Source organism: Protopterus annectens, chromosome 3.part0 (assembly GCF_019279795.1).
Source record: "Protopterus annectens isolate FY-2018-M chromosome 3.part0, PAN1.0, whole genome shotgun sequence".
Taxonomy (NCBI): Eukaryota; Metazoa; Chordata; order Ceratodontiformes; family Protopteridae; genus Protopterus; species Protopterus annectens.
Window position 1 is genome coordinate 892,583,549 of NC_056731.1, and position 25,332 is coordinate 892,608,880.

The window sequence follows — 25,332 nt, forward strand, 5'->3', positions numbered from 1 at the left end:
AACCTTTTTTAAAGGACCGACCCTTAATACACTGATTTAGTCACAAAACACTTTTTTATACATGTGTCATACATTGTCATCACAATTTTTTATATGTATATATGTTTATATATTTATATATGTATAAATGTTTATTATATATTTATATGTATAAATTTATATTTTTTTATTTTTCATGTACATATATATTTATAGATATATATTTTTTGCATATATATATATATATATATATATATATATATATATATATATATATATATATTTTGCATATACTTTTTATATATATGTCATAAACATATGTTTATGAGTATCTTTTTATTTTTTTGTATTATGTATAGCATTTAATATGAGGATATTTAGGCTTTTCTAAATGTTTTTAGAACCAATGCTATTAACAGACACCAGATTTTATGAAATTTTCTTTAAAGTTATAATATGTTTTGATTGGCTCTTTTAAATAGAGTATGGGTATTTAAATGAATTATTTGTTGTGGAATGTAAAGTCTGAAGAAGCGTTAGTATAAACGCAAAAGCGCTTACTTGGATGTTGTTATAATAAAGGTCTTTTTTTTTTTATCCAGTCTGCTTCGATGGTCGTGTTGTACCACCATTCTATTTTCTCTGAATTCTACGTTGTTTGTTTGGGAGGTACTTTACCCTTAGTTTTTCTTTTTTGACTCATTTAAAACATTGTCACAGAAATCCAAACTACAACAGAAAGAACATTAGTGAAACCATACAATGGCAAATAAATTACTTTGTGCAGAATGTGTCTTAACATAATCTGTATAAACAAGGACCCCAGAAGGTAAAGTCTTGGTATATTCCCCCCAACACACACACACACACACACACACACACACACACACATACACACACACACATACACACACACACACACACACACACACACACACACATATACACACACACATATACACACACACATATACACACACACACACACAAAACTATAAACTCTTGGGGTCATGTTATTTTTTTAGCACTAACAAATACTTTCTGATAGTGTAGCATTTGTTTGCTTTTTGTCTTTCAAGAGAAAGGTTTTGTTTGGGGCATTAACATTTATGCCAATTTCAATATAGTTAATAATTTTGCAACAATGGATATTGTTGTGATGTCTCCTCTCTGGGCCAGTAATCAAGGAGCCTGAATACTCACCACTGACACTGGAAGGGATGTTCACTTGGAACAAAAATAGATACACACGTATTTCCAGACGCAGCTCTCTGCATCAAGCACAATTTCCCTTAGGGGCACACACGGAAAACACTCTGTCTAAGGTCTGGATTTCTCTCTCTGTCTCCCTCCAGGTCCCCAGAAAGACTCCCCACTGGCACAGCTATAGGGATGAGTCCTCTGCAGCATATTTAGTGCTTTGTGCCCCTGCTCCAAACAGCTGACACACACTGAGATCTGATTTACACACACACACACACACACACACACACACACACACACACACACACACACACACACACACACACACAAAAGGCTGGCACAGATTTACTAGCTATGCTCCCTTCTGCCCAGACTGTAAGGTAGTTATTGTCACAAGACATTACAAAGACAACTACTCTAAGGCTCTTACAAGGGTACTCAATTACACTAAGTGAAATTAATATTAATATCAATGGTAGTGTTTCACCAATGCAGTAAAGCTTTCAGGAGTGGCCACAGAGTCACCAAATATATACGAGTACTCTCAAAGATTAAAATATTCCCTAAAGGATCAGCCACAATGAAATGTTTAAATACATTTAATAATAAATAATAAAAGAACATGAAAATACTAAAGATTTATTTACAATAAATACCAGAGAGTTTCATTCACAGGAAATATTAAATTAAAATAACACAGATGAACAGATTAACACATATACAGAAAAACAGTATTAAACTAACCTCACTACTGTTTCCTGACTTATGTAAAGAATTAGTACTACCTGGTCACTTACTAGAGCATGACAAGATGAAGTGCATGAGAGATCCTTCTATGTCAGGTTTCAAAAACAGAGTGCTCTGAGACTTCAGTCTCATCTAGTATTAGAAAACATCATTTTTGTAATGGATTACAGAATGACATCACATACATCTGGGCATCTGACTTCTGGTTTCTATGAAACTCCCCACTGCTAGAAACTGCCAGGATTTAGTACAAGTGTCAATAATACACACATGCAGCTTGCTAAGATCTGTTGCAAATTATGGGAAGTCATAAATCAATTTCAAACCTCCACCCTTCCACAGTAGCGATTAATTCACCCCAATGACAATGCAACAAGCTTCCCAGTATGAACTTTTGTCTCTGGCTGCATTGAGAACTGTAAGATACAATATTTATGACATAAACCAGGTAAAATATAATTTCAAACTGTTTTCAAAGTTTGAGATTAACCTCTGCTCTTCCAGTATCCTCTGTTAAAACATATGCATTTAAATAGTTACAATAATGCATGTATATTTCTTTTTCTGTCCAGCAGGGCACACTGTCAGTACATTTTTAACACATGCAGTTTAACAAATACAATTTTCAACACAAGCATCTGTACAAATCAGTTTGATATACAAATGACATACAATTCTTTACAAAATTCCAGCTACTTCTCCTGGCATAGCTGGCAATACGTCACCTTGTCCCAATTATTTCTCTCACTAAATAACTGCCTTTAATATTCTCTTAGATATTATAATAATAAAATAAAGTAAAACCAAATGTACCCTGTTTTTCAATACAACTAAATTCTGACAATTTTGTCAATGGAAATGTGTAATTTTTGGTATGTAAATGTTGTTGTTGTATCTTTCGGCTTTTCCCGGTTAGGGGTCGCCACAGCGGAACTCCGGTCCGCTAATGATTGGCAGTAGATTTTTACGTACCGGCTTGCCAGGCCTGACGCACAACCTTCAACGAAGGTACGCCCATTCACGTATGTCTCCACACAGAAGACGCTTTAGCTGAGAATCGAACAGGACAACGTCTTACTGTGAGGCGACAACGCTACCGCAGCACCACCACCACAGCTTAATAGGTCATTAAAACAAATAAATGAAGGTGTAAGGATTTTTAGAACTTCCATCATTTGAGATGGCCAGTAATGCAACTGTTACCTAACATGCCAGACTGGATTGGTTAATTTGTACCTCATTCAATTTTTTCCCTTTAAGTAATACACAGCATGTTCACACTGCAGGTACAAGCTCAGAATCTATTAAATTAAAATCCAACACTAAGTCTTCCAAGTGTATAGTCGTATAATTTAAAAAAAAATTAATAAAAACACCGTTAATCTGGGACTGGATTCTTTATCTAAGAAATTATACTATTACATTTAAAGGCAGCATTTAATACTTAACTTTGGGATGGAACAGTACACTATAAATAGTTTGCACAAATCTGCAATAAGAACACTAGCAATTAGCATAAGTAATCTGAAATGGGTGTGTGTAAATGGGGTGGGGTGGAATATGTACTACTTTAATCTAATCTGAGTTTAAAGCAATGAAAAACAAGAGAGTATCAACTGAAAAGTGATACTTTCCACTTACGTGAATCTGAACTCTGAGCAATTCTTGGGGAGTATAAAAACAATCTCTACAAAACTGGGAAACTGAATTTTCAAAGATTTTTCCAGCTTTTAAAATGCAGTATTGTGAACTTCATGGGCGTTCTAGCTCCACACTGCATAATAAATCATTTTAAATGGATGCAAGGCTCCTGCACAAAGTGACAGCTCTCTCAATGATGTACACTACGATACAAAAATGTGGGCGTTAATCTGCTGGACAGGTCAAGTCAGAAGGTAAGGATATGCACAAAACAAGACTGCCCTGACAAAAGAAGCATCTGCTTGAGGCCATATTGATTTATTACATGTTATTTAGATTCTGCACAACTGAGCTGTGAAAGATCTTAATTTTCCACATCTCTGAAGTGAAACAGTTTTCTGCCACTTCTTTATTAACAAATGCTTCTAGTACTTCTGCTTGTCTAGGGACTGACCACAGTCTGTAATACATAAAAAGGGTGGCTACAAGTATGCAGTTTGAAGAAAAATGCATAGGAAAAATAAGCAAATTCTGACAGCCAAGAGTTACAAAAAAGTGCTTTATAACACAACGCATAGCTCTCAACTACCATGATTGAGGCATAGGGCTATGATTTTTGCCCGTACATTTAACCTTGTTCCAACAAGATTTACCAATTTCCCTCACAATTTCAGTCTTTTTAAAGGGCAGGTCCATTACTAAATAATTAAACTACTACTATTACTACTACAACATTTCTTAGTACTAACCATTTTGGTTCAGATAACTTTCTTTAAGAACAACTCTCTGCTATAATTTTTAAAGGCTAGATCTATGGCTTTTAATTATCAGAAGTTGAGAGGACTATCTCACAGGCAGTTCTATAAAAGTGTTGGTAAACCAATCATTCTCTAAAAATGATATCACTGGTAGGATGGCCATGTGGCACAATTACAGCATGGCATAAAAAGTGCTCTTGAAAACAAATGGTGTTGTTATAATTCAGATGTTCTTTACAAGTGATCAGAATTTCTCTCCCTCTCTCTCTAATTCTGACGGGGTGCCATTGTCCTTCACAATGGAAATGTAACCCTTCCTGCGTTTCTGCCTTTAATGCTCATGAGTGCAAGAGGCCTCCCTACAAAAAGAAATTATCTCAGTATCAGCGACAACAAATGGTCAGTAAAACAGTTCCTAAAAAAGCAGCTTACTAAATAAAATGTAATTTAACAAGAAAATAAACAGCTTAGTAGCTATTTATTTGGTGGTAATAAACACTCACATGAATCGGAAGAAAGCAAAAATTTAGAGAGAGTGAAAGTTTAACACCTGTTGGCTACCAGAAACTGGTAATTCTGTGTAACAGAAATGCAAAGTGGCATGACAGTGACACAAAACTCCAACTAAAGATTACTGAGGGACAGAAGGGTGTCTTCAGCCAGCACATACAGCTTAAGTAAAGGCTACATCAAGACAGATGGCCACATAATGCAAAAAGATTACGGTGGCTGCAGTACTTCAGCTTTTACACGGGATCTATAGTACATGCAATCATTGTCCCTCAGCTCTAATTGGAAATGCACAGGATAATGAACCTTCCCAAACAAAGATGCAAGGAAAAGTACAGTTGTGTACACTTACCATAAATGTACATGTTAGAGTGTATTCACTGTTGCAGTCATTACATTTAGGGTTATCTGCTTGCTGTAGCCCTCAGTCGGCCTGATTAACAAAGTCTTGGGTCCTGCATCAGTTGCTGTCCCTTCTTCCATGACGTCAGGTCGTCAGGGGTATAAAACATGCAGCCGACACCATTACATCAGTTTTTCTTGCCCAAGATGTCAGGTGCCCCCCCAATGGGAAGCAATTAAATTTATAATACAAGGATATACCTTCAACAAAAAAGCAAATACACCAAAAAGCTTTTTGAGCATAGTAAGCGAGAGTAGAGGTATAGCCAAAAGAAGAAACTGGGCTGGAGGGAGGGTGACCAGGACTGCAACAGTGAATACACTTGAACATCTACATTTATGGTAAGTGTACACAACTGTACTATGTTCTTCGTGTTTCACTGTTGCAGTCATTACATTTGGCTAGATACCTAAACCTAAGGTTGGGAGGAGTAATTTAAATAGAATTAGGACCAGCTATAAGGCCATGCAAAATTGCAGTGGCAAAGCCAGCTCTGGATTTAGATAAAATTGGCAAATGATAATGCTTGGTGAAAGTATGTACAGAACTCCAGGTAGCAGCTTCTAGGATGTCCCTTGTAGGGACGCCCATGAGAAAGGCTGTAGAGGTAGATGCAGCCCTGGTTGAATGGGACCTGATGCCCTGTGGGACAGGTTTTCCATAGTGCTTATAGCAGAAATAAATGCAGTGGCCTATCCATTTTGAAATGGTTTGCTTTGAAATAGCTTTCCCCTCTATTCCTGCAGCAAATGCCACCAGCAGTTGTTCAGATTTCCTTTCAAGTTTAGTCCTGTCCAAGTAGAATCTAAGTTGTCTGTGCACCTAAGGAGTGCAGTATCCGTTCCCCTTTGTTCTGTGGGTTGGGAAAGAAGGTAGGCAAATGAATGGACTGATTAAGAGCCACACTAGATACCAGCTTGGGCATGAAGGAGGGACTGGTTCTGAGGGACACCCTGTCCGCATGAAAGATGATGAAAGGTTCCACTGCCATAAGGGCCTGTAATTCAGGTACCCTTCTTGCAGAAGTGATTGCTAAAAGGAAAGCTGTTTTCAAAGAAAGGAATTTTAAATCTGCAGTAGCAGCTGGCTCGAAAGGAGGAAGAGTGAGTTTCTCCAAGACAAAGTTAAGGTCCCAGGCTGGAGTTGGAGCTCTCCTGGGTGGCCTTAAATTTTTGGCCCCTCTGAGGAACTGCTTGAGCAGTGGGTGAGAGAAGAGGGGAGGATCTGTGCTATAATGAGCTGAAATGGCTGAGGCATGAATTTTGATGGAGGAAATGGACAAGGCCTTATGAAGCATCTCAGTCAAATATTGTAGAATCTAAGATAAACTGGGCACTGCTGCGCTCATCCCTTGAGATTGGTTCCAGGTACAACATCTTTTCCATTTTGCAGCATAAGCTTTTCTATTACTAGGTCTCCTAGCCTCTAAAATTATATCCATCACTGATTTACTGAGTGGTGGTAAAGGAGAGATTAGGTAATTAGCCAGGCTGCTAGGTTCACGGTTTGCAGCTGAGGGTGCAAAATCTGGTTCTCCTGCTGAGACAACAGAGAAGGAGTCTGAGGCAGGTGCCATGGGGCCAAGCATGACACAGTGTGCAGGAGGGGGTACCAGTGTTGGCATGGCCGGTCTGGTCAAATTAAAATCGCCCTTGGCTTGCCCTGTTTGATCTTTAGTAGTACCTTGGAGAGCAGAGCAGAGGTGGAAAAGCATAAACTGTTTTTCCAGCTGAAGGATAGAGCATCCACTTTCCAAGCTAGTTTGTGGGGAATCCTTGTGCAAAATTTGTCCAATTGATAGTTCTGGGGGGAGGCAAACAGGTCTATATCTGGGCTCCCTCATTTGCTTGTCAACATGTTGAAAATCCTTGGTTTCAGTTTCCACACATGTGGGTTCATGAGGTTTCTGCTTAGTCCATCTGCGTGTATTTAGTTTTCCTGGCAGGAACTGAGCTTGTAGATTCACTTGGTAGCTCAAGGCTGTGTTCCACAATGCCATAGCTACACTGCAGAGGGGGTAAGAGTGTGTACCCCCCTGCTTGTTTATGTACCACATGACTGTGGTGCTGTCCGTCTTTACCATTAGTTGTCCTGGAAGAATGTGGTCCTTGAAGGCTGTCGGAGCATTCTGTACAGCTAACATTTCCTTTTGATTTATGTGTAGGTGCATTTGACTTGGGTTCCATTTATCATGTATGCACTTCCCTGTCAGGTGAGCCCCCCCCATGCATAGTCTGATGAGTCTGTTGTTAAGGTTTGGGTGGCAGGGGCTAGTGTGAATCATAGTGCCCTGTTTTGGTGGCCAGCCTCTGCCCATCAAAGGAACTCTAGGCGTAGGCAAGGTATAATAGGAATCATTGCTTCTAAATCATGTGAATATTGACACCATAGGCTTTTGAGATACCACTGCAGTTTACTCATATGCAGCCTTGTATATGGAATTAGAAGAATGCAGGAGGCCATAAACCCCAAGGCTTGCAGTATTTGCCTTGCAGATAACTGGGTTTTTGTGGCCACTTGTTTGAAGTAGGTTTAAATGAATCCGTTTCTCTGGCGTGAGGAAAGCCATCTGGGAAGTTGTATTCAAGCTTGCTCCCAGGAATATAATTTGTTGACAGGGTACCAGATGTGATTTCTTTTCATTTATGGTGCACCCCAGACAAGTCAGTACCCTTTGAACAAAAGCCAGATGATTCAAAAGTATGTCCTGGCTTTCTGCCTGAATTAGACAATCGTCCAGGTATGGGTATATTTGAATATTTCTTTGCCTGCAAAATGCAATGACTGGAGCTAGGCACTTTGTGAACACCTTGGGCGCAGTAGATAAGCCAAAGGGCAGTGCAGAGAACTGACAGTGTATGTAGCTTGCTTTGAAGTGTAGGTATCTCCTGCAAGACTCCCTGACAGGGATTTTAAGTCTAGTGTTGCCAACCATGCATCTTTGGCCTAGCATGGGAAGCAGCTGGTGAAGAGTCAGCATCTTGAATTTTGGAATCACCAGAAAGGTATTTAGAGTAGAAAGGTCCAGGATAGGACGCCATGTATTGTCTTTTCTGGGTACCAGGAAAAGTCTCGAATAGAAACCTAGTCGCTTTTCCTCTTTTGGTACCAACTGAATAGCCTCCATGCTTAAGAGAGAGAGTACTTGATTTTGGGCCTCTGCCCACTGATTTGGGGCTAGATCTGGCGACCCGCTTGGTGTTGGTAAGGTGTGGAAGTGAAATCTGTACCCTTGGGACACTATATTTAAAACCCATTTGCCCTAGGTAAGGAGTTCCCAGTTTTTGGCCTGCAGACCAATCTTTCCGCCTAAAGGAGCAGTCAGTTGGGAAGTGCTTGGAAGTTTTAAAAGCAAGTCATTGAGACAGTTTTCCATGGGGGGGGGGGGTCTTACTACTCCGTGATTTGGGTGTGGTAACCCCCCACTGCTTAGTCTTGTGTGTCCCCTGGGACTGAAACCTGGGGTTTCTGCTGTGTCTGGGTTTGGCTTAAGAAGACCTGGAAGGGGCTGAAAAGGACCAATTCTTAGAGGGCCAGTGCCTTGTAAATCTAGGAGGCTGAACTTGTAAGAAATCTTTAACAGTTTGCATAGATTCAGCTTTATCTTCCATCTTTTTAAGAATTTCCTCAGCCTTGTTGCCAAACAGGTGGTCCTGATTTAAAGGAGCATCCAACAATTTAGCTTTAACATGATCAGGCAAAGATTGCTCCTTAAGCCAAGCATGCCTTCTGAGCACAGACCCAGTAACAGCAGCCCTGCAAGAGGCCTCTAATGAATCAAATCCACATTGCAAAGTTTGTTTTCCAACCTGTTCAGCAGAATGCATTAAACCCTTTAATTCTTTATTTATTTTCTGCACAGTCAGGAATCAACATTATTTTCTGTTTGAGCAATCCAATAACATGTTGCTGATAGTTTAACATATGAAACTGGCAGTTTAAAGCCCTAATGGCCAAGGTCGCAGAAGTGTAAACCTTCTTACCCCATCTATACAGCACCCTGTGTCTATCAGAAGGGGTAAGATTTTTAGCAGTAGAATCCTTAATGCCTTTGGGTCCCTGTGAAATAGTCTCTGGATCTGCAATAGGATTTTTAAAAAGGAACTTGTGTGAATCAGGAACCCTGTAATATCTGTCAGGTTTTCTGGGAGCAGGAGGCAAAGAATCAGGGGCCAAACTAGATTACGAAAAAGCATCATCAACAATGTCTAGTACAGGAGGAATAGCTAAAGGCCTATGCTGAGGCAGGAGTAAGAAATCCCTAAGCCTCTTTTTTGAATCAGAATAATCCTGGCTTTCCCACTGGAAATGCTCCCTTAGAGTATGTAAGGTTTCACCAAAAAAAATCCTCTGGAGGGGAAGCAGAAGCAATAGAGTCCTCTGCATCAGAATCCTCATAAACAGATATGTGCAAATCCAGATCATCAGAAGAATCAGAAAAATCAAAATCCTGGTCAGAAGATTCATAATCAACTTCAGTCCTAGGTCTCTTAGAAGGGGGAGGTTGGCTTCCCCTGATTAGAGTTAGGAGATCTTCAGCCATTCTTATCATTTGTTTTTTAGGCATAGAGGCCTGAGCATGCAGCCTGGGCGTTGGTTTTTTAGGCATGGCTCGAGATTTAGGCCTAAATGAAGGAGGCGTCAGTTTAATATGCAAGTCCGTAGGCCTAAATACACCCTCAGAAGCCGGTGCCTGCACAGCGGCTCCAGACCCATCCAAGGTAGAGACATCCGCAGGTTCCATAGTTGAGGCATCTTGTGGCATACCGGACTCCGAATGGGTCTCAGTAGAGGCCTGCGAATCAGAAGTAGCGGGTATCAAGGGCTGTGAAAGCGCCTCACTGAATTACCGGCGACTGGCTTAGGAGGAGTGTCGGTGGCAGTTTTGGACCTCGGCGGCCTGCCTCTGTCTTTATCTTTGCGTTTTTTTCATAATCCCGGTAGTCGGGTGGCTAACCGACGACATTTCTGGATAATTAAACAGTGAACCAAAATATTTAGAGGCAAAAATATACTGACGACAGGTAGTGCATTGATTAAATAAAGCACAAAATCGACAGCAAGGCACGTCGTGGTCAGGGCCTTGGCAAGGAATACAGTACGAATGAAAATCTTTATGAGGTATTTGCTTTCCACAAGTAATGCAATTATTAACTTATACTGACATCGGTAAGGAGCAAGAAAAAGTTTCCCCAATGGGGTACTTGACTTTAGTTGAAGACTTCGGTTCTGAAACTCGAAAACGAAAATTTCAGAAGTCGGCTGACTCGCACTTGCAAATTGCTTCTGCTTCAGGCACCGCACGGCAAGAAAGACTGATGTAATGGCATCAGCTGCATGTTTTATACCTCTGACGACCTGACGTAATGGAAGAAGGGACAACAACTGACGCAGGACCCAAGACTTTGTTAATCAGGCCGACTGAGGGCTACTGCAAGCAGATAACCCTAAATGTAATGACTGCAACAGTGAAACACGAAGAACATCAGGCCACAGTACCAATAAATGCCACAGGAAAAAATGCAAACATAGATATGACAGACATTAGCAACCACTCTACAGGACAAAAGCACACTCAAAATCTAAGGTAATTTTGTAGGTGGTATAAACTATATTACCTAACAGCTTACATACAAGCATTATATTTGTGATCAGACTACATCAGTAACACAGATTTATCAGGCCAAGGGCATTGATTCTGAATGACAAACGGCAGATGGAATAAAAGTGATATGCCGTGACTACTCAAGTATTTCTTGCCATTTTCTCCATTTCATAATTACATCTATAACATATTTGTAACTGATTATTAATCAAGAAGTTATTCTCGATCACTTAGTAACATACTAACTACACATGGTCTAAAATGATACACAACAGTTTTGTTCCAAATACTTAGAAGATATACATATGATCTTATCCCAGGAGCTGTTTTATTAAAAATGCCTAATATGTATATCATTTTAGTTAAGTCATACATTCATCCATAAAGAAGCACATGAACTTTTAACTTATGCAGGCTGCCAGGAAATAAAAGGGTCATTATAATCCAGGGTTAGAAATAAAAAAATTCTGCTGCCTCTAGAAACAATGTACATCACCATGACACTATTGCACTGCAGAACATCAGTACACCAAGAAAGGGAAGTGCACCACAGACAGCGTTCTCCTCCGCTGGACTCAAGCTGTGCTAAAGACAATGCAAGCAGATAGTGGCTAGAACACTTCATCATTCGCTCTGCCAGTACAGGCCTTCTGTGAAATAAATATGGCCATGGAAAGTAAATTAAAGCAGATATCTGTGCTGACAATTCAGATTTTAGCCTCATTGTTCTTTCCTGGGTGATTAACAGATTTTAACTGCAGATCCATTCTGAAATGTTATACAGTTTACCATACATATTTTGCTGGTACATTGTTATTTTGTACTGTGTGAGAATGTATGTGATAATGCTTCTGCTACACAATTCTACAAAGCCATACAAGGACTTTTACTTTTAGAGGCCGCTGATATAATTTGTGTACTAGGTGTTTGTTAATCAGGTAGTTGTCATTAAGGGCCCTTATAAAGGGAAGAACCCGAACCTGTGCCAGGAACTAACCTAATGTATAACACAAAGATAAAGTGGGCAACTATCAGCATTAGGAAATGAATTACAAGCATATAGAACAGTACACTGAAGTAAAGACTCAACAGTAGGGGTTGTTTTAAATTGATATGACCATTTTTTTCCGAGTTATTTTTGCACCTTGTGCCAGCTGGCCAACAAACACCTTCCATCTACATAGTCCAATTTTCCTCCATAATACCCATAGTTCTGCAGCAAGAGCCATTCAGTAGAAATACGATCTTCAAGGCGGTTACGAAGATTGGATGCCTTTTCTCCTAACTTATATATGCTGTTCCCCGTAGCACCCTGATGTCTATAAATTCTCAGGCTTTGTTTTACAACACTACCTCACCACATGCGCAGTAGCAAAGGCCGCCAAACCCAGCACATGGTGATTTTTTTTTATATCACTGAATAAACATATTGATGTTTTGTTTGTCCGCATAAACAGTCATACAGAAGTTCTGCAAGAAAAATACAAGACTGGATACATCACCAAAGTCAGTTTTACAGCAGCATTTCTTTTTTTTTTACTCAAACAATTTATTACTTTGATTTAAAACATAATAATGATGGTTTACAATTAATAAATATTCAACTATATACAATATTTACATTTAGCCTGACAAATAGATTAAAATAACAACAGATCTATGTAAAAACAAGGATAACGATACATTATATTTAAATTATCAGGAAGAGACAGATTCCAATCGCAAGGTGTCATTCATTGTCAAAACTTTTCTCCATGGGTTATTGACTAATGGATTGGGATGGATTCTCAGTTCTTTAGTTTTGATCTCCATTAAAACAGACTTCTTCAGTAGACAAAAATTCTTTCATGGTGGGCGCTGTGTTGGACTTCCATCTTCTGGTTATACATTTCCTAGCTGTTGCTAGTATAGTCCATATAAAACACAAATCCAGTTTCTTCAAGTGAGGATTACTGATTACATTCAATAAAATTACAAATTTTGTCAAAATAAATTTATCTGTATAAAAAGCTTGTAAAAAGTATTACTCATTCCAGTATGTTCTAATACTGACACAATCATAAAAAAACATGGAACTAGTCTGCGTTAGTTGATTCTTTGCATCTCCAGCACACTTTATTATTTGAGGTGTTTATCTTTGAAATTTTCTCAGGTGTTAAGAAGGATCTATGTAGAGATTTCCATTGAAATATTCTCCAATATTGTGAATGGGATGTTAATTTAACTAAGAGTAAGATATTGGTCTTATTTTCTACTGATAGAGGAGTCTGTATACCTTTAATTACATTTTGCTAATAGGATACTTTAGGAGCTGTCCCATAAGCAATTAATACATCATATAAGTATGATAACTCATTTTTTGTATCAGTGTTGTTATAGATAATTTCAAATAATCAAGATATAAATTTAGGGGTATTTTTAAATGATGAATTGTTTACTATTCTACACAGATCCTTAGAATATGTTAAAACACTCTGCAACATTAGCCAATCATTTGATGTTAATCCATAGGTTGAGATTAAACGCTGTGTTTCCAAGACTTGTTTTTTTACACAATGAAACCAGCATATTACGTTCTCATTTCTCCATGAAGTAAAAATCTCTCTATGTACTTTATCAGGGAAATTTCTTGCAATACTGAATGGAGTTAATAATGCAAACCAAAGTTTTATAACTATATTCATATTAACAAATTTCCTAAAGGCGTCAAAAATATGGCTTACTAGGTTTAATTTGGTTGGTGTTGCTATATTATATTGTAGATTTATACTCAAATAATATACCACATTCTATTACCTTTATCTGTAACTATATGATTTTTGATGAAGCATTTTCATTCCTTAATATTATGGAATGTAATCATTTCCAATTAGAAGAATATTATGGATTTATCCAATCTATTGCAATTTTAAGTATAGAAGCCCTTATGTACGTTTCAATGTCTGGAAATATTAACTCCCCTTGTTCCCAATGTCTAATACGATGGGAATAGGCCACTCTATTTTTCTTTGGCTACCAAGAATATTGATGCAATTTCTTTAAGAAATCTTTTTTTCTGGTAATAATATAAGAGGCTGGGCTATATACATTACTTTTAGGTAGCAAGACGATTTTTTATCAACTGCAGTCTGTCTTCAAATATTATAAACATATTGTTCCATTTATTTACCAATGTTTTAATTGATTATGTAATGCTTGAATAATTGTGTTGAATCTCTACCATATTCGTACACAAAACAATCCCCAAATAGTCTAAGGTTGGAACTTGTTTACCAATAAAATGATTTACAGATTCTTGTACCTCCTGTGTTTTTATTTATTTAACAACATACAGCAGAATTTCTTAATACACAATCAGACAGGTCAGAACAAAGATAACTTTGGGGGGTGTAATTCTAGACTATGAGAGGAGAGTCGAGAAAGGGAAATTATGGGAACACCACAAATGGAGTTAAAGTGTAGAGAAGTTAAGCGTATAAAATATATTATAAATTTTACAGAGTTAATGGTTTAAAACTGGCAAATTAATGGATTGCAGTTATTTACTTGTGAAACCCAGCCATCAGATTGCTAGCTTTATGGAGTATATTTTGATTTCACTGACGCACTAAAAAATCACAAAAAAAAAAAAAAAAAAAAACAGAAAAGTGTTATCATAATGTGTATTACAAGGTTTTAACTTCTACAGATAGGTAGATGGATGGATAGATATACTCAAATATGCACTACAGAAACACAACAGGTCTACAAATCACACAGTGAACTTTAACAGTATCCTCAAAGCCTAACTGCAAACATATTCTAATTATCCTGGGATCAAAGAGTGACCTGTAGGACCACAAGCATGGACTCAATCTGTGCAATGTTTGCATCACAAGACTATGCATGATCATATGTATGATGACAGAAAAAGATAAAGGGGCATTCATTGAGCATATGGTGTTGTGGGGCACAAGAAATGGTGTAAGGAACCTAGCTTAAATCCAAGAAAACACTAGAAACATACGTCAAAGTATTAATAAAGAAATCAAAAATAATTTCATCATAATAACACATTTTACTATTCATTTTATAATAAACATTTCAATTAATATTCATTACTTGGGTTAACGTTTCATATGTAAAGAGTAGCACAGCCTCACTTTTTAACAACACCTCTGAAACATTTAAAAAAAAACTTCTAACAAACATGCACATGACAATTTAATTTCCTGATTGTTACTATTATTATTTTTGTTTTTGAAAAAATAAAAAGCAACTGGATTACTAGGAAAAGCAGACTTAATATATATAAAGCACTACCAGATCTCATGCTTTGCTCTATGAAGTGAAGACCACAAATATATCTTTAAGTAAGTCCATTAACAATATGCGTTGGGCTAAAATCCATATAAGAACAAACTTACACTGTGTGGAAATAATTTCATTGATATTCAGGAGTGAATGGAAAACTCGATTCATTATGCTATGGGGAATTTCTGTAAGACATCTTTATCCTCAGGTTAGCCATTTCTTAATGCTGTTTTTCCAAGAATGTAGCTAAAATAGTAGAATCTTTACCTCAAATATATGTTTTTGCACTAACTGCAAAAACAATGTACTTGAGGTAAAGCTGGACTAAAATTCACTCTCAACCAATAAAAATAGAAAAAGCCCAGCTTATTGTAATTAGCACTTCTCAGAAATGCTATTCATTTCTGAATACCCCTGAAGCATGTTCTCTACTACAGCCTTATGAAACATGGTTTGGGACTCTTCCTTCTAAGCCTTTAGAGCACATTACATAATTTACTACACTGGGTAGACTCTCACAGTTTTGCATGCTTTCAGTTTTTCACTATTTTGTTTATTACTGTTCCCCATTACTTTTAATGTGGTATAGCAACTCCACAGGTCGATGGTTTACTTGGACTTTAAGTAGACCCTCTAGATTTTTATGAATGGGGGTGAATTACAGTTTATTTATTATTAATTTTTTAGCATTACTTTATTATGTGCTTCAATGGCTTTTAAGGATTTTTTGTTTTGTCCTGCAACTTTTTGGTTTGTGTTCACCTTGCTGGCAGACCAGTTTTCTGACTGGCAATTTCAATTTTTTTGCCCCGTCAACTTTACTAAACTTTGTTTCTAGGATTTACTTTTTTAATGAGGCTGTGTGTTATTATGTGTAAAAGTTTCATTTTTTTTATTATGTGCTTACTTACAGTATTATGTTTAACCAGCTTTAGGTCTGTTTCTTATGTTTTTGCTCTGTGGGTATATGTAAGTTATTAGACATTTTTAGACTTTTTAATAAATTACTATTCATTTTATGGAGTTTAAGGTACAAAGACAAGAATACATTTTGTTTTAATTCTGTTTATATTTTTGATTTATTTGCTGTAAGCTTTTGTAGAAGGGGATGTTTAGGTGAACTAAGAAGTTCTAGCTTTGTGGCTTCATTTTGTGTAAGTAGTGTGTGAAGATTCTTTTTAATTTAGGGCATAATTAATGATGTAAGCCCTGAATGACAGTGGTAGAATGAATATTTTTCTGTGTCTGTGTGTGTGTGTGTGTGTGTGTGTGTGTGTGTGTGTGTGTGTGTATGTATATATATATATATATATATATATATATATATATATATACACACACACACACACACACACACAGTGGATAATATAAAAAGTTTACACACCCTTCTTAAAATGCCAGGCTTTTGTGATATGAAAAAAAATGAGACCACAATAAATCATTTCAAAACTTTTCCCACCTTTAATGTGACCTATAACCTGTACAATTCAAATGAAAAACAAACAAATCTGTAATATATATACAAATATAAAAAATGTACAATAAAATGTTGCATATGTGTGCACACCCTTAAACTAATACTTTGTTGAAACACCTTTTGATTTAATTACAGCATTCAGTCTTCTTGGGCAGGAGTCTATCAGCATGGAACATCTTGACTTGGCAATATTTGCCCACTCTTCCTTGCAAAAGTACTCCAAATCTGTCAAATTGCAAGGGGCATCTCTTGTGCACAGCCCTCTTCAGGTCATCCCACAGATTTTCTATTGGATCTAGGTCTGGGCTCTGGCTGGGCCATTTCAAAACTTAAATTTTCTTCGGATGAAGCCATTCCTTTGTTGACTTGGATGTATGCTTGGGGTCATTGTCATGCTGAAAAGTGAAATTCCTCTTCATCTTTCTAGCAGATGCCTGAAGGTTTAGGGCCAACAGTGATTTGGAACTGTTCATAACTCCCTCCACCTTGATTAAAGCACAGGTTCCATCTGAAGAAAAGCAACCCGAAAGCATGATACTGCCACCGCCATGCTTCACTGTGGAGATGGTGTTCTTTTGGTAATGCGAAGTGTTGTTTGCTAAAAGTACCTTTTGGAATTGTGACCACAAAGTTCAACCTTGGTCTCAGACCATAACACATTTTCTCACGTGCTTTTGGGAGACTTGATGTACTGTTTTGCAAATTTTAGCAGGGCCCAGATGTTTTTCTGTGTAAGAAAAGGCTTCCATCTTGTAACCCTAACCCATAGCCCAGATATATGAAAAATACGGGAGATTGTCACATGAAGTACACAACCAGTACTTGCCAGAAATTCCTGCAGCTCCTTCAGTGTTGCTGTAGGTTTCTTGGCAGCCTCCCTGACCAGTTTTCATCTCGTCTTTTCATCAATTTTGGAAGGACATCCAGTTCTTTGCAACGTCACTGATGTCCCATATTTTCTCCAGTTTTTGATGACCATCTTCACTATGTTCCATGGTATATCCAATGCTGTGAAAATTTTTTGTACCCTTCTCCTGACTGATACCTTTTAACAATGAGATCCCTTTGATGCTTTGTAATCTCTCTGCGAACCATGGCTTTTGCTGTAGCAGGTAACTAAGTAAATGTCAGGAAAATCCTACTAGGATAGCTGAACTTTACATGGGGTTAATCAGAGTCTCATTAATTGATGGCAGGTGTGCACCGAAGAAGACTGAATACTGTAATTAAATCAAAAGGTGCTTCAACAAATTATTAGTTTAAGGGTGTGCACATTTATGCCACCAGCTTATTGTACGTTTTTTTTATTTTTTATACTTTTTCCCCCAACAGATTTGTTTTTCCAATTGAATTGTACAGGTTATAGGTCACATTAAAGGTGGGAAAAGTTTGAAATGATTTACTGTGGTCTCATTTTTTTAGATCACAAAAACCTGGCATTTTAACAGGGGTGTGCAAACTTTTTATATCCACTGTGTGTACATACATACATTATATATATATATATATATATATATATATATATATATATATACATATATATACATATATATATATATATACATATATATATATATATATATATATATATATATATACACACACACACACACACACACAGTTTGTAAGTTGGGGATTTTAGTGATTCTTGCTTTGTAAAGGGGTCAGCAAATTTCACTGAAGGAATTTTTAAAAGTACTTCCACACATGAAGTGGGGACCAAGCCCCCTATTACAAACATGGAGTAAACTACAATTCTTGTATTCTATTTAATAGAAAGAATCACTTCCAAAGTTATACTTTGGAGGAAAAGAAGCCAAGCTACCCAAGTGCTCTACAGATGAAATAAGACACAATGAGATCACCAGCGTGTGTGTGTGTGTGTGTGTGTGTGTGTGTGTGTGTGTGTGTGTGTGTGTGTGTGTGTGTAAAAATGGGTCTAATAAAATGTGTGAAATGTATACATCCTCTATGCCATACTTGCTGACCTGGGTGCAAGCTTTTATGGGGTGCTATTAGCAATGTAGACCACCAGCAATAATTTAAGTAGCTATAATGTTAAATGATTTAAAACACTGTCCATTAACAGTGTCTTAAGCAGCTGTAGCAGGATGCTAATAAAATGCAGGATGACCAGCTTCTCAAACCTGGGCCTAATTCTGTTACTCTAAATATTTACTTTATGAAAAAAAATAGAAGCTAAATGCAGACTACCGCCAAGGTAAGCAGTCTCTAGGCTCTTCAAGACTGAATGACATTCATTTCAATGCTAAAGAAAAAGCAAGTTTACTTAATGTTTTGCACACCTTTTCAAAAGAGACTCATTTATTTGACAGTAAATGAAAGGCTAGGCAAGATTACACAACAAATACATCCAAGTAATCATTCAGATAATGTTACACAATAAATACATCTTAATTATCACTCAGACCTCAAGGAGCACTGTGGTGAATAAAGTACTCAGCTAACACCTATACCATGTTTTAACACTCAGGTACTGTGACTCATACCCTGTGCACTGTGAGGGCTCAGCTGCATACACATGGTGATGACAAGGTGCAAACCACAATGGCAAAATGCTGAAAACATTAGCAGAGAGATCACAGCAAGCAGCAGGAAGAGGACGTCACTACAGGTGTGGGCTATTGCATGGTGTAGCTAAGGTGCTAGCACTTGGATGGATGTAGGCCATGATAACAGGGGTTCATCTTTCCTTTCCAAAAGATGTAGACATTTCTGGAATAACTTTACAGTCCAGCAAGCTTCTCCTCAACTCAGCAAACTCAGCAGTACTGAATACTGGTGAGGGTGGAAAGAAGACCACCCCATATGAGAGGATACAGAGACTGCTATCCATAGGTAAATAATAACATTTTATTTACTTATTTATTTATTTTAAATCTGTTGATTGGGCTAGTCTAACTGGATATATGTCCATTTTCAGTAGAGGCCCAAGGAGAAAAGCTCCGAGAAAAGAACAGTTTATACAAAGAATACAAACAGCAAATAGGTAACTATACATTTATAAAAACATTTTGATAACTATACATTCATCTACACTTGTTATTTCAGCAGCAGTAAGCATTAGGGTAACAGGAAGATTTTTGTTTCAGTCATTTGGAGCAACAGTTAGCAGAGACAAATATAAGCATTAGTCAGGTAATATATTGTGTCGAGGAACTTGACACAGCACAGTGATGGGTATGAAGAGAGCAAAATGTATTTATATTTTTAGAAAAGATACAAGAGTTGGAGTAAAAAAGGCTAAAGGCAAGGGGAAATCATATCAGTCTGGCCTGTTGCATGGGCAAAGCCATTGGGAGTTTAAGAAAGTTCTTAACTGGTTCCTGAAAAGGTGGGTGGATGTAGTAGATGTTAGTACAGTTGGGAGTTTGCTCCAAATTTTACCAACTGAGTTAGAAAACAGACAGTCCCCTGATTTGTTTTTAGATTTTAAGGTGGCTACCTGTAACCTATTTGCGGAACGTAGGGTTGGAAGGTTTTTATAAGAATTGAGGAGGTTACTGAGACTAGGTGTATTTGTGGGATGGTGTAAGATCTTGTGGATAAAGGCGAGTTGCTCGAAGGGAAGCTGATTTTGTATTTCCAGCCAACCTATTAGTTTTAGATTTTAGCAGTGGTGGGTTCTAAATAGGGCACCCGTGACAAATCTGACTATGTTGTTGTAAGAAGTTACCAGTTTAAATTGCTTTCGGTTAGGTTTGTATAAATGGGGGAGGCATAGAGAAGGGTAGAAGTCAGGTCAGTTTGCACAATAGTAATCTTGGCTGCGGCTGTGAGAAATGGTTCGAGTCTATAAAGGAAACCAAGTTTTCTATTAACAGACGTGTGTGTCAAAGTTGAGATTATTATCGATTGTTGCACCTAGGAGTTTAGTGGTAGTGCCAGGAGTGATTACAGTCCCATTATTAGATGTAAGTAAGAGATTGAGTGGAGGGGTCTTCCAGTGCTGGATGGCGTTTTCAACATTTCTTTAATTCAGTGCATTTTAAGGGTCTGCTTACTGGCCTTAGAATTATACAGACTTTAAAGGCTTTAAAACTATACAGAATTCAATAATATTGTATAGGTTCATGGCTTCATAGGTGTGTACTAGGCTAATGGCCTTGGAGCCTATACAAGCCTAGCCCATAGGATTACCCTGGCATTGTGCCACCCGACCTTAGTTCCCAGTGCCTCTGTTGACTAAAGCCACTGGAGTGATCCCTGGGGTGAATTTTCTATTTTCCATCCATTCATCAAGATTTCTCTTGAAGACAGTCAGTGAGGTGCTCTGCTTGACATGTATGGTAAGTCTATTCCATAGCATGGGCAATCTCAGAGTTATGAACTTGTCCCTCCAGCATGTTCTGTTGATTGTGGTAATGAGGTTGAGGCCTCTGAAGCATGTGGTGCGGAGGGATTGGGATTTCTTTAGATGTAGCATTTCTAACAGAGCTGGGTCAGACATGGCTTTGTAAGTCAAGCAGAGATTGCCTCTAAGTAGGCGATATTTGACAGAGAATAGTTTTGAGTCTGTCCATATAGGAAAAATGGTTAAGGCCTAGGATCCTCTTTGTGAGGTACTTTTGCGGCCTCTCCAGTTGTTGCAGGTGTTTAGTGAGGTACATGCCAAATGGGGCATTGTACTCGATGATTCGCCTAATGAGGGAAGAGTAGAGGGAAACAATGACCTCTTTCTTCCTGGATGCAAAACCCTTATTAATGAGACATACCACAGAGAAGGACTTTCTGTCCACAGTGGCAATGTGGTGGTCAAAAGAGAGGTTGCTGTCAACCTGTGTTCCAAGATATCTTATAACGCCGCCTGTGTCCAGTGGACTACCATCGATGTGGTAATTCATGGGAACCAGGTTTTTCCTAAAGGGGATGATGACACATTTTTTGGCATTGAGCACTCTGGCAACATTCTACACATTCACTGCATCACCAAGGTTAAAAAGGAGTCACGGTAGTAAAGAAAAGAAATGGAGAAAAACTACCAAACTGACAGCTGAAATGTGTCACTGGTCTGAAAAAAATGGGAACAGCTGTTTAATTTTACTAGGAAAGTAGCAAGACCCCACAGAATAACTGGCCATAAAGAGTTAGCATTGGCATGTTTGTCAACAGAGTAATTCAGCAGAACTTCAGAAAGGTGAAACAGAGATAAATCACTTTTGCATTTTTTTCAGTTTATTGATATATAGGTGCTTATAAGTCTGACATGCTGTACTGCATTATATTAAAACATTCTCACATGCATCAGAAAAAAAATCTACTACAATCTTAACAGAAATGTCCTTTCCGCATCCTTATTTTCCATTGTTATTTTAAAGCGTACATAATCTTGTAAACAACTTTCTACCACAAGATATGTAGAGAAGAACACAGTGTTGGGATCATTTAAACTGCTGTCCGAACATTAGAATTATTATTCATTGAAACATCTGAGCTTTAAAATCCACTACTTGCTAAAAGGGAAAGCAAACTAATACACAACTGAAGTCCATTTTTTAGTTGCTACCTTACCTGACCATAATCTGTTGTAAACACAATGACTCCTTCTGCACATGAAGAGACAGTGCTTGGAAAATGCTGCCCATTTTCCTTTAACCAGACTCGAGTGCCCTGTAATAAACACCAAATAAAACTAATTAGTGTTTCAAAAATGTAATAAGGTTTAAAAAGGCAACATATAACAAGGACGCAATCAAAACATGGAAAACTGCGATGTGTAAAAAAAGAACCTGAACTTCATAACATATACTGTTACGGTATTTAACAAAGGTAGGGATGGTGAGGAAGTAAACGAATGTTTAAGTACGGAACAAGTACTTAAAACTATAGACTAGACTGGCATTTTGCCTGTCTCCTGCCATCCAACAAATCTAATTAAAATTCACATATCCTTGGCAGCAGTGTTTCACACTGTTTAGATATGCCACCAAATTCAGTATCTGTAGGGTTGCAAGAAAGGGAATAAGAAGTAGAAACATCAGGAATTGCCAAAGCAACAACACGTTTTTGTTTCAACATACCATTCAGATGATCTTAAAATAACAAAACTGAAATGATAAAAAACATTTTAAGGCATACACAAAAGGACACAGTGTTTTGGCAAAAAAACAGCTGCCATATGTGCAATTTTGTATTAACCTGGATAAACAAACCTCACCTAATGGCACTTAATTGAGGCCCATCATATGGGAGGATGGCAATCCTGACTCAAGAAGCAGATTTGGTCAAGAAGAGTCATCAGGGGAAACAAAATGGGCATAAAATGCAATGCAGTGTCTGCATTTTTTTCAATCCTATGCTACAGTTCACTTGGAGTACTACCTGCTGTGGTCACACTTAGAGATAACATAATGAATTTATTAGATATCTGTGATCAAATAGTTAGCCAAAGTAATATATTTCATCTTGTTGTCAGATGCATAGGACACAGTCCAGTATAACTATACACACACACACACACACACACACACACACACACACACACACACACACACAGAAAAAAGTGCCCAGGAATTACAGCCATTTTACTGACTTTGCACCTTTGATGTCTGACCCTAAATGAATGAATACATTCACAAGTAATAACTACAGTAATATATTCAGCTTATTGCTGTCAGCCAGATACAGTGAAACCCATGACAACCCTCCATGTGATCATGCAAACATACACACACGAATGCATTAACTATTTCATGCAAACCCTGGTTTCTTTAAAAGAATGAATAACTCAAAGAGGACATTTTTTTTTTTTTTTTTATAGTTTAAACCCCAAAGGGCCCATCTCTATACCGGAAGAATACAAAGTTCCTGTAATCACAGCTGCACAGGTAAAACTACACTCTCCAAACCAAGAACACAGCATCCATGGGACCTGACAACATCCCAGGCTGTGTTCTCCATTTACTACAGAATGAACTGGCACCCCACCTAAGCACCATGTTCAATCATAGCCTCACCTCAGGCTTTGTGCCCACTGAAAGGCGCACAATGACAGTTATCCTACTCCACAAAGGGGGAGCCACCATGGACCCTGGGAACTACCACCCCATTAGCCTAACGAGCCTGGTCTGCAAGGCCATGGAACGTATCATCACAGAACTTATAAACAAAGACATTGGTAATCTCCAAACTCTGGACCCCACCCAGTTTGGGTTTGTAAAAGGCAGATCATGTCTCCTAAACCTGATTAACTTCTTTGAAGCAGTCACCAAAGCCGTAGACGAGGGTAAGGTGGTTCACACAGCCTATCTAGATCTCGCCAAGGCTTCTGACACCATCCCCCTCTCTAGAATTATAGATAAACTCACTAAACTAGGTATAAATCCCTATGTCACAAGATGGGTTGCCAACTGGCTCACTGACAGAACTCACACTGTGAAAGTAGCAGACTCCAAACCCGACTTCAGACCGGTGACAAGTGGAGTACCATAGGGTTCAAGTCCTGGGTCCTCTCCTGTTTGGTATCTACTTTTCTGAAGTACAGGCTAACACAGAAGGTCTTTAGTTAATGAAGTTCGCAGATGACTGCAAACTAGGAGCCATGACAGAAACTCCCAATGATGTGGACATCCTACAAAAGGGCCTCACTGAGACAGATGCCTGCTGTCAAAGCCATGGCCTCAAGCTCAATGCCAAAAAGTGCACTGTCATCCCCTTTGGTAAAAACTCTACATCCATGAGCTACCACATAGGTGGTAGTCTACTTAACACCGAAAGTGTGATAAGAGACCTTGGGACACAGGTGGACAGTAGTCTCGCCTTTGATGATCACATTGCCACAGTAGTCAAGAAATCCTTCTACGTGGCATACCTCATCACAAAAGGTTTCTCATCCAGGAAAAAAAGACGTCATTGTTCCCCTTTACTCGTCATTCATTAGACCTATTATAGAGTACAACCCCCCTTTTGGTATGTACCTCACAAGACATTTACAACAACTGGAAAGGGCGCAGAAATACCTCACAAAGAGGATTACCGGCCTCAAACAGATGCCCGCAGATAGTCTCAAAAAACTCCAGCTTTACTCTGTTAACATCACCTACTCAGAGGCGATCTCTGCCTAACATACAAAGCTATGTCAAACCCAGAGCTGTTGGACATGCTCCACTTAAAGAAATCTCAGTCCCTCTGACCTACATGCTCTAGGGACCTAAACCTTGTCATCACAATAAACAGAACATGCTGGAGGGATAGATTCCTGTCCTAGAGACTTCCCATACTCTGGAACAAACTACCTATCTATTATCAAACAAAGCTCCTCATTGGCACTCTTCAAGAAAAAGCCTGATGATTGGATGGGAAATAGAAAATTCACCCCGGGGTTCACCTCTGTGGCTCGGCTCGACAGGGGCACAGGAAAATCATTTTCTTGGGTGGTGAAAGCCACGGTACCTTTTTGGCTAGGCTTGTACAGGCCCTAGGGCCAATAGCCTAGTACCTACCTATGAACAATCCTCCTTAACCATTTTACTGCAGATATATATGTTTCTCATTCACTGACATTCCTTTTGTATTGCACACTTTTTGTCCTCTTCTGTTTCATGTAAAATGGAAAAAAGTAGCCATTTGCACATCCTTTATTTTCTTTTAAACTGCTTTGAAGCAATACTAAAAATTCCAAGACTTCCAGTGTTCTGCCACAGTACACTGAAGTTCCAGTTTGCCAGGAGGAATCAAAATATTGGTGCCATCATAT

At 38.2% G+C, this 25,332-nt stretch overlaps 1 protein-coding gene across 1 annotated transcript in view; it reads right to left on the reverse strand.

Annotated features, from left to right (window-relative positions):
• The window catches only part of LOC122796947 (unconventional myosin-X-like), a 970,199-nt gene that overhangs the window by 655,164 nt on the left and 289,703 nt on the right, over positions 1 to 25,332 (reverse strand). Inside the window, exon 2 of the mRNA XM_044065721.1 lies at positions 22,149 to 22,247. Within this exon, the coding sequence (XP_043921656.1) occupies positions 22,149 to 22,247 (99 nt within the window). The remainder of the gene's footprint in view (positions 1 to 22,148; positions 22,248 to 25,332) is intronic.